Source organism: Phaseolus vulgaris, chromosome 2 (assembly GCF_051622355.1).
Source record: "Phaseolus vulgaris cultivar YP4 chromosome 2, ASM5162235v1, whole genome shotgun sequence".
Classification (NCBI taxonomy): Eukaryota; Viridiplantae; Streptophyta; class Magnoliopsida; order Fabales; family Fabaceae; genus Phaseolus; species Phaseolus vulgaris.
Window position 1 is genome coordinate 35,639,612 of NC_143499.1, and position 10,547 is coordinate 35,650,158.

At 31.9% G+C, this 10,547-nt stretch overlaps 1 protein-coding gene across 1 annotated transcript; it reads left to right on the forward strand.

Moving 5' to 3' along the window:
• Nucleotides 1-2,367: 2,367 nt before the first annotated feature.
• Nucleotides 2,368-5,558, forward strand: LOC137809730 (uncharacterized). The gene is made up of 5 exons (XM_068610819.2): nucleotides 2,368-3,115; nucleotides 3,272-3,418; nucleotides 4,799-4,945; nucleotides 5,038-5,127; nucleotides 5,278-5,558. Exons 1-5 carry the CDS (start codon nucleotides 2,570-2,572, stop codon nucleotides 5,377-5,379), a joined length of 1,032 nt encoding a protein of 343 aa, XP_068466920.2. The 5' UTR covers nucleotides 2,368-2,569; the 3' UTR covers nucleotides 5,380-5,558.
• The last annotated feature ends 4,989 nt before the right edge of the window (nucleotides 5,559-10,547 follow it).

Below are 10,547 nucleotides of genomic sequence, written 5' to 3' on the forward strand. Positions count from 1 at the left end.
AAGTTGTTGTTAAAACGGTAACTTCTTTTTTATCATACTAAAAGTGAAATATGTAAATATTTATTGTATTGAACCGACTATTTACTCTAGATTTTATTATAATTTAAAGGTATTAGGAGTAGAGCAACAAAAAGAGATGAGAGAGAAAAGAAATCATAGAAGAACATAACGTGGTTCAACACATAATGTTGAAGATATAAGTATAGACATTACGTGTTGAAATCATAGAAGAACATAACATGGTTCAACACGAAACTATATTAGAAAATATTTGATTTTGGTATGCTTATTTTTTTTTTTTATCATGTGTTGCTTATATACCAACATAGAAAAAAATATCCCTCAATATTATACTATGTGGGTCTACAACCAAACTTTAAATTACTAGTAATTCTCCCTTTTGGAGTTTGATTATCATCACCTAGTGTAGTGCCTTTATAATCAATTATCCTTGAAGGATAGTTAAGACAAATACAAAACCTTAACTTATTTGTTGTGATAGTCTTGGTCAACATATCAATTGGATTCTTTGATCATGAAATCTTCAACAACAACAAATCTCCATCAATTATCAAGTTTTTCATAAAATGATACTTCAATTTAATGTGCTTGCATCTAGAATGAAGGATTGAATTTTTAGCAAGACATATTGTCATTAAATAATAGAGAATAATCTTGCCCCTTTCCTAATTATTTGAGAAGGTTCTTCATCCATATTTGTTGGATCAAGTACTTACCACTTGATAAAAAATTATAGATGATAGTTAGGGTATAACTCTTTCTACTTAAGAGTATAGCCGCCTAAACATCTTAATTCATTTGTGACTTAACTTTTGACCTCCTCCATGGGACAATTGATGCCCCTTACAACAATTTTCTTCAATAATTGCCCCAAAATTATAACTTGACTATGACACCAATTGTTGGATTAAGCGTTTACCACTAGGACAAAAGTTATAATTGATAGTTAAGAGACAACTCTTTCTACTTAAGAGCGTAACCCAAATGTTACGATTTCATTGTTACTTGACCTACCTCGCTTCTTTCACGTGACGATTTATGTCGCTTGCAACAATAAACTCTTTAGTTGCTTATGAGATTGCCACTTACTTGGCTTCAGTGGTTGAAAGTAAAAATCTACATTGGAGTTTAAACTTCTATCTGACAATAGTAGCAAAAAGAGGAATAAGGACCTGATGTAAATAAGGACAAGGAAGAGCTTGTTAAGGATGGAGAAGAAGAACAAATAGGAATAAAAACAAGAAGCACGACAAAGAAAAATAAAGAAGAAGAAATCTATAAAAAATCTCAAGAAAGATTCACAAGAGAAAGACTAAAAGAATAGAAGAAGAAATAAATAACTCTATTCTGTAAAAGTTTTAGATCATAAAATTTATCTGATTCTCTTCGAATTTTGGAATCCAAGAGTCACCAATAGACACATGTTAGACGTTTCAAGAGAGTAACCAAAAATTTTGCTACCAAATTTAGAAACTAAATAATTGGTAGTTAAAACCTTAGTAGGTAATTAGATACCAATTTAAAAACTATTTAACAATAATAAAAACTAATTTAGAAACATTTTTTTTAGTTTCTAAAATAGTCTCTAAAGTTGGTTTCTATTTCATGTTTTTATTGTAGTGCTACTATTAAAATTTGCTTGTCATATATAATATAAAATAACTAACGTTACCAAAGAATCAAAGGCTAAAAATAAAAAACTTATAGTACACTAGCTTTTCCTCTACCAAGTTTTGATTCTGGCATGATTTTCTTGTTGAATCTGATGCTTTAGCTAGTATTGCCAATTTTTCTTTGGCAGCTTTTTTTTTCCAAAGATGGTGGTGCTTTTAATTCAAAGTTGTCTCTGGTTATCAATGAACACTTCAATACCTCAGAATTTGGCTCACAACCTAAAATTCTTGAAATCAAGATTATCCTAATCAAGTAAAAGCCTCTAGAAGAATCTGAACATCCATGTGTTGTTGGATTTCGTTTATCTATGTAGTAAACCCAGGGAAACCTCCACATAAACCTAGGAAAACCTCCAACCTATTTAAGCTTGAAGCTTCACTCAGATCCATATTCCTACAATTCTTTCACCAAAATCTCCATATACAGAAGCTAGCTTTTCTTCCAGTCGAACCTTTTCCTTTTTCCAATGCGACAAAGAACAAGTTTTAGTTAAATGAGTATTCCTCACAAGTCAATAAGCAGCAAGTTAAAGACGAAATATAAAAAGTTTGTGAAGTGTGATGCAAACATTCTGATGCTATTCTAGGCCTGGTAGTTAGGCAAAGAAATTCAAATTTTGTGTCCACAGTAATTCCCTTGTTTTAAGCAAAGATATATTCTGATTAGCAAGGTGGGGCTAGTAAAGTGAAAAAACGTGGTTCTTGGCTAATGTGTAAAAAGAAGCAAAGAAATTATACGTACCCACCCATTTTTCTCAGCTTTCTTTCAAAACACAAAATAGATACCTCCCTTCAAACTTTTCTTTACCATGGATGCACTTATTTCATTCTCACGCATTTTATAAATACTTGTTGTAGTACACTTGTTGACACATATGCTTCTAATTATACAGAATTTGTCCTGCAATAATTTCCATCAGATGGAATCTGCTATTTCCCTACGTTACTGTCCCTTTCCCTACAGCTCCAAAGGATTTCAAGGTGCAGGCTCCACCAGATTTCATCTCAGGTTTAACCATGCCACACCTCTTTGTGCCCCTCAATTTTCCACCACCAGACACCCAGTTACACGTTCATCAGGGCATGCAAATTGCATACTTGGAAGATTCTCTCAGCCCTCCTCCCAGAACGAGGGAAGAGGCAGCAAAATTTTGAGAGGGGTGACAGGAGCTTCTCTTGTGCTGGCATGTGTTCTTGGATTGTTTAACTTTAAGATGAATCCAAAACTCATCACTGCTCATGCTTGTCAACAATCTGGAAAATTTGATTCATCTATGCTTGATGGCCGTGGAAAGACGGCTCTTGAGTCATTGTTGAAAATAAAGGAAGATGCAGAAGATGATGCAACTCATCAGAATGAGATTATCCCTTCCAAGTTTAGTGATGATAGACCTAGCAAAGAACAAGTTAACACCCTTAAGGTTTTCTTCTTCTGCTATAATATAATACTAGTTCTAGATTTTGTTGTGAACAATGAAGTGAAACACCAAAAGGTTGATGCTGCATTTAAAAGAATGAAGATAATTATTAGCTAATCATTTTTTATTCAACATGCCTTGCCTCTTTGTCATTTTCAGTCGATTGCTATTGGTCAAAGCAAATCTGATAACGGAGGTAAAGCACTGAAAACACTGAAAGAACAATACGAGAAGTGCAAGAAGAATAATTACCCAGAGGAAGTACAGAACCTTGGAGTGGCTTTGGTAGAAGTTTTCATAATTCAGGTATGAACTAAAGAAAAACTAATTTACACCTTATATTTTTTAATTATTATTATAAAGATTAATTATTTTTTTTATATTTAAATAAACAGTATACTATAAGGAAAAATCACCTTTTCATTCATAAACACTAAAATAAAATTAATAATAAAAACTAATAAAAACTAATTTTAAAAATCAAAATTATTAGTTATTATATTGATTAAATTAAAGACTATTTTATAAAGTAAAAAAATTATTAGTATTTAAAATAGTTTCTATTATTAATATAAATTTATAAAATAATTTCTAAATTGATATCTAACCAACTATCAATATCATAGATACTCTATGTTCTAAATTAGTCATCTATTAGTCCGGTAAAGATTAAGTTAAAATAAAAATACAGATAAAATTTTGGTAGTTATTCTAAATACCACTTTATAAATTATTCTATAATTTTTTATTAATAATAAAAATCATATAAATACTAATAATTTTTTAGTTTCTAAAATAATATCTAATTTATTATTAATTATTTTTTGTCTCAAAATATGATTGATATAGTGATTTTTTTGTGTGGTAAAATTACACTCAACAATTTTTTTATTTATCAATTTATAAATATTTAGTGTTAGTTTTATATTTACTATTTTTTTTGTAGTAAAATTACACTCAACAGTTTTTTTATTTATCAATTTATAAATATTTAGTGTTAGTTTTATATTTACTTATTTTTTAAATATTTTACATAGAGAGAAATAAAAGTAAAAAGTATGCTAAGAAAAGTAAAAAATATTTTTAATATAAATAAAGATAGTAGTTATAACTTCTAACGATTTTTATCATAAAATTTTTTAAGAGAGAAAGAATAAAAACTAAAAATAAAATATTTTTATTAATTAAAGTTAATTTATGCATAAATTTTAAAAAAGTTCATATATAATTTGTCTGTTCCATAATTTTTAATTTGTGTTATATATGTTATATTTTAGTGTACAATTTTACAGTACTTTAATATTATATGATACAAAATAAAATATTTGCACAGAAAACGAAATATTGAAAAAGAAAGAATAATGACACATGTGTTGGAGATCCCACCTCGACTAGAGATGATGATAATTCATTGTATATAAATGGGTTTATGGGGTTGAGTTAGGCTTAAAGTCCACTTTGTAATATGGTATCAGAGCCATTTCGAGTCTATCTTAACGAGTGTTTGTGTTGGACCTATCGTGCCACCCGCTATCGGACCGGTTTTATGGGGTTGAGTTAGGCTTAAAGTTAATAACATATACAATCCAAAATTTTTATACATGTTACAATTCTCAGTAAAATTGTATATATTTAAAAAAAAATTGTCCAAAGATAAAATAGTTTGAATCTGAGTTGATTGCGTAGGAAAAGTTGGAGGAAGCCCGAACAGTGCTTGGCGAGCAAATGGACGAACTGCTTCGTACTTATTCTGACATATTTGACTGTAAGAACTGTAATGAGTGTAAGAAAGGTAAAGAGTGTAAGAAGCCTAAGAAGTTAAACACTAAAGAGGTTAGTTAATTTCTTCCCTAATTAACATATATCTTCACTCTGTTACATTTTATACAAACTTCTAGTTAAAGATTTCTTTTTATCTATCTCAGAAGTATGATGAAATATTGAAACTTCACGAATCTGATGCCTTTGAGATTAAAGTGGTTAAACCCTGGATATCTCAACTGATACTTTACAAGGTTAGTCATGAATCACTTCCAATCTCAATTCAATTTTTCAATTTGAATCACAAAAAAAGTTTGGAAGATGAATTAACTTGTTAAGAGTTAGAACAAGTTTTGTTTGACATGAATTTGGTGAAGATTAAGTGTGATGTGGATTATGTGCAGGCCATTGTACACACAATGTTGGAAGACAAGGAAGAAGGGGAATGGAGAAGAGGTAATAAGGAAGCAATGGAATGGAGAAAAGCATTCATCAAAACATTTTAATCAATCATTCATTTCTTTATTTCATCTTTGTTTCACTGCAACAACAATTTCTCAGAACTTGTTCACTGTGAGAAACAATTTTTTTTACCTCCAATTTAATACTTTAATCTATTTCATTTTCTGTAATAGTTCATATTAGTTTAATAACATATCAAGTTTCACACAAATCCTATGATTTGTGGAACATTTAGAGTTAATTCTAACATTATTTAATGTTTTTTATTGCCATTTGTTAATTGATTTTTGTTTTTATTCTTTCAGATTTCTTTTTGATAGATCATAATAATCTCATCAATTTGACACTTTTATTTGTAGTCATTATAATTAATTTCAAACATTAAACATTTGGAAAATTTTCACCCCAACTTAATCCTTTTACATTTTTTTTAATTGAATTAGACTTTTTCTGGGCACCCACTAATATAATGTGATAACCATGTAGCAAAACAGTAATTTTAGATATTGATATTTTTTTCTAGAAAGTTCAGCATGATCGAAAAAATAAATTATGAAAATGTAATTTATTTTAATATGCAAATACATTAACTACACATAGTAGCAAAGTTAAACCATTATAATAAAATGTAAATTTTTTTTGGACATAAGATGTAAAAGTTAAGTAATTTCTTCCTTTACTCCATAGTTTATGCGTACACCTCCATAAATCTTTTAATTCTAAAAAGTTGCTGGATTGTTTTCTTTTCATTTTTAAATTGTATAATTATCGTACACCTTTTAAACTCTAAAATTCATAATATAGTTTGGAATGTGTTTTTTTGAGTTCAACCTTTCAAATTTGGGAATTTAAAGTTCAGAAGATATTTTTGAATTAGAAAATACATTTCAAACTCTAAATTTTAAAAAAAATTTATATTCCAAATTCTAAAATTTAAATTTTAGAATCCTAAAAAAAGAAAAGACGGGTATCAATGAAGAAAAAGCAAAGTTATCATTTCACGTATTTTATGAAGGTGCAGGAAGAAAACATGAAAATGCAAGAAAAAATCGCCAAACCTAATAAAATGTAATCCAAATTTTAGGCCCAAATTAAATGCAGATATTTTCTAGGCAATTACTTCCAGCACCCGACGAAATTTTCAAAATCCAACTATGTCCTTGTTTTCTTTAGTTTGAAAAGCTATGAAGGTTTATTTTGAAAAGCTGTGAAGGGTGCGGAGAAAGTTCATTTTCATCTTTGGTGGTTCTTTGAGTTGCGTTGGAGGTGGATTTACGATAGTGGTGGAGGGGGTTGTTTGCACTTTGACATTGTTGTGAGGTAATATTAGATTTACGCTTTTTTATGGCATTTTGTTCGAGCTCAGGTAGAGATGGATACCAAAATCCGGAAGTCTCATTTTAACCTTATGGATGCAAGCTTCCGTAAGTTAGTAACATTTTATGCACCATATCACTGCATTACGGATATAATTATCCAGTATTTCGTTTTGTATTATGGATTTAAATATCCGTAGTTGTTTTTTGAGTTATGGATATCCATATCCGTAGTTTTTTTTTATAATTATGGATATCCATATCCGTAGTTGTTTTTTATCCACAAGTCAAATATCACTTCCGCACAAAAATTACATATACCGGATAAAAATATCCGCAAGTCAAATTTGACTTCTGCACAAAAATATCCGAAAGGCACAAACTATGATTATGCATAAATTTATCCGTAAATCAAAGTATAATTCCGAACAAAAATATATTCAAGTCACTTACCTTGTCTTCTCCGACGTTTGCCCCGGGCTTCCTCTCCGTTCAAGGACTCCTTCGCCGTTGCAGCTGATGCTCTGCCGCCGAAATCAAACGGAACGAAAGGGCTGCGCTATGCTTCCCTGCGAAAACCTAGAGGAAGATGGTGCAGATGAGTTGTGATTGTGGGTTGAGTGAAGAAGTGAGGGTTGGGTGCAGGTCTGTAATTGCATTGGATGCACATTCATCACTTGACCTAATCTAAAATTCATTAAAGGCACTTTTATCTTTTCAAAAATATGATCGAGTGCCAGTTTGAATTGATCAAGTGCAGGGAGAATGTGCCTATTTTCTGTCACGAATGAAGCCCATGTCATAATGAGGATGAATTGGACTAGAACTACCCACATTTTTTTTTAATTATGTTATTAACGAAACTATGAAAGTAGTTATCATAGGATGGTCTTGAAGAAATTAATTATATTTTTAATAATTATTAATAATTGAAATTAATTTGAATTAAGATATTAATGGAAGAAAACAAAACTAGAATAACGCAAAAAAATAAAAAAATAAAAAATTCATGCAAATCAAGTAGGTTATAAATTGTTAATAGTTTTTTATTACATAAAATTCTAACACATGTAGATTATTAATATTTTTATATTATGAAATTCTAATGTGCATACACATATACAGATGAAAAAAATGTTAGCTTTATAGAGGAGATTTAAAGAGAGCTAAAAATATATTAAAGATTTGAAGATGAATAATCCAGTTAGACAATTAAGCGAAGTTATCTTTTTTTTTTCCAGCAAAGAATCTAATAAAATAAGGGAACACTTTAGGGGTGTCCCAACCCTTATACAAACTCACTATAAATGGGAAAAGGAAAAAAACAAACAAAAAGATAGCATAAGAAAGAATAAAACTTACCTTCTTACAACTACTTATAAAAACCTAACAACAAACTAACAAATCATGTGCAACCACACAACCTAAAAACAATACATCTGCATAAAGCTAACCCCCAAGTCACATATACATTCTAGCATTACAGAACCTCACCCCATCTTAAAATGTTAGTTGCAGCCCTCCCATTTACCTGCACCAAGACAAACACCTTCCATACCTTCCCAGTAACATAGGTAAAAACAGAATCATCCCAATTGGTATTAATCAAATTGCTTATAATTACTGCAACATCCGACCCTACTTACAAAGTTGTCAATGATAGGAAGCATTCACACTTGATTTACCACTGCTTGATAGGTATCTGCTGATTTTTATCTGATATCCTCCCTATTTTCCTGCAATAAAGAGAGAAGACACCTTCCCCACCTCATCAAAACATAGATATACAAAACCAGGTCCAGCCCATAGGTCTAAAGCAGTTTAATTAAAATTGTTGCAACAGCCAACCAACATTCATGATATAATAACAGAATAAGATATTATCTATTGATCATATTGATACATGTTATAGGGGATAAAATCCAATCGGAAAATGAAAAAGTGGCTTTCCTTTCTTTGTGTTTCATCCAGACCCATGATTGTACTTGTGCCAAAGTGAAAATTTCCTCCACATCTAACTTGGCTTGTTTAAAGATAATACTATTTCTGTGCTTCCATATGCTCCAAACAACTAATACCCAAAGACTTTTCCATAACCTATTGCCCTCTTGATTAGAATGTATGTCAGGAAATTGTTCAAAGTGATGATTCAATACATTATAGTTCACCGAACTTACTCCCATCCAACTATAGCACATGTTTCATACTTTAATTGATTCTTCACAAGAAACAAGGATATGTGAACATGTTTCTTCCTCTTTTCCACAAAACACACATTGTATATCCCCCAATAACACACCCTTTTTTTGCAAATTCTGTTTTGTTGCTAATCTATCTGATAGTGCCCTCCACACAAAAAACTTAGCTGATGGCATGACCTTTAAATTCCAAAGTAGTTCGAACACCTTCAAAACCCCCCCTGTATTATGCTTTACTAACCTGTTGTAGGCTGATTTCACCGTCAATGTATATGACGGAGGATCGATCCAAATTCGTGTATCCTCAACCTCTTGTTGTGGTATCACTTGAGATATAATTGTCATGAAGTCCTCAACCATGCTTTTCTCCCATTCAAACCAATCTCTTCTCCAACTGGAGTTCCATTCCCACCCTTCCGTAGTCCAGCTTCCACAGCTACCAATATACTTGTCTTTGAGGTTCGAGTTATTATATAACCTCTCATATCTTGTTTTGAGTTGACCATTGGTTAACCACTCGTCCTCCCAAAATTTAATCTTCTCCCCTGAACCTACCTTCCAACCCAAATTCTGATTGAACTAATTGGCCCCTTGGTCAGAAAGGCTAGCCTTGGCTAGATCACTCCACCATCTAGATGTATACCCCTTTCTTATTGGTGCATATGATATCGTCGTTCCCCACTGGCCATATTTTGATTCTAGAACATCCCTCCAGAGTCCAGACTCTTGAGATCCCAATCTCCATAGCCATTTTGCCAGGAGTGCCTTATTGAACAACTCAATGCTTCTAATACCTAGACCTCCCTCTTCTTTTGCCTTACAAATGTTTTCCCAACTTGTCCAAGCGATTTTCCTCCCTTCCGCTCCCCAACCCCACAAGAAAGTTCTTTGTAGTTTCGTTATCTCCTTACACACTCCAATCGGTGCTTTGAAAAAGGACAGGAAGAATAGTGGTATGGCACTGATGACAGATTTTATAAGACATACTCTTCCTGCGAAAGACAAGTTCCTCCCCTTCCACATTGAAAGTTTCTTTCTAACCTTTAAAAGCACAGGCTCCCAAAACGAATATCTAGATGGATTACCTCCTATAGGTAGGCCTAAATATGTAAATGGTATATTCATTAGATTGCAATGAAGTATTTCCGAGTACACATTCATCTCATACCTACCTACCCCAATTGCACCAATTTTGCTCTTATGGTAATTGACTCTAAGACCAGAGCTTAATTCAAAACATCTCAAGATTGCCTTAATGCATATGATATTCTGAACCTTAGATTCGCAGACGAAAAGGGTGTCGTCAGCGAATTGGAGTAAATTCACATCCACCTTCTTTCCCCCAACTTTAATTCCCGAAAGCAGATTTTTCCTTGTCGCTTCATTTACTAGACCCGCTAATCCTTGTGCGACGATCAAAAACAGAAACGGTGCCATCAGATCCCCTTGTCTAAAACCTCTAGAAGGCTTGAATTCCTTAGTCGGACTACCATTTACTAAAACCGAAACAGTAGCGGATTCTAGGCAAGCTCTAATCCACTGAATCCATATTTCACAGAACCCTAGTCTTCTCATCATGTAGAATAAGAACTCCCAACTCACCGAGTCGTATGCTTTCTCAAAATCAAGTTTCACTACCACCCCACTCTTCTTTCTTCTTTTCAACTCGTCTATAACCTCATTCACCACTAGGACACT

Excerpts from the sequence above, each read along its gene's own strand:
- LOC137809730 (XM_068610819.2), top strand. The coding sequence starts at position 2,570 with ATGCTTCTAATTATACAGAATTTGTCCTGCAATAATTTCCATCAGATG. Across the intron at positions 4,946-5,037 it reads AGAAGTTAAACACTAAAGAG|AAGTATGATGAAATATTGAA; the intron begins GTTAGTTAATTT and ends TATCTATCTCAG. Across the intron at positions 5,128-5,277 it reads CTCAACTGATACTTTACAAG|GCCATTGTACACACAATGTT; the intron begins GTTAGTCATGAA and ends GATTATGTGCAG.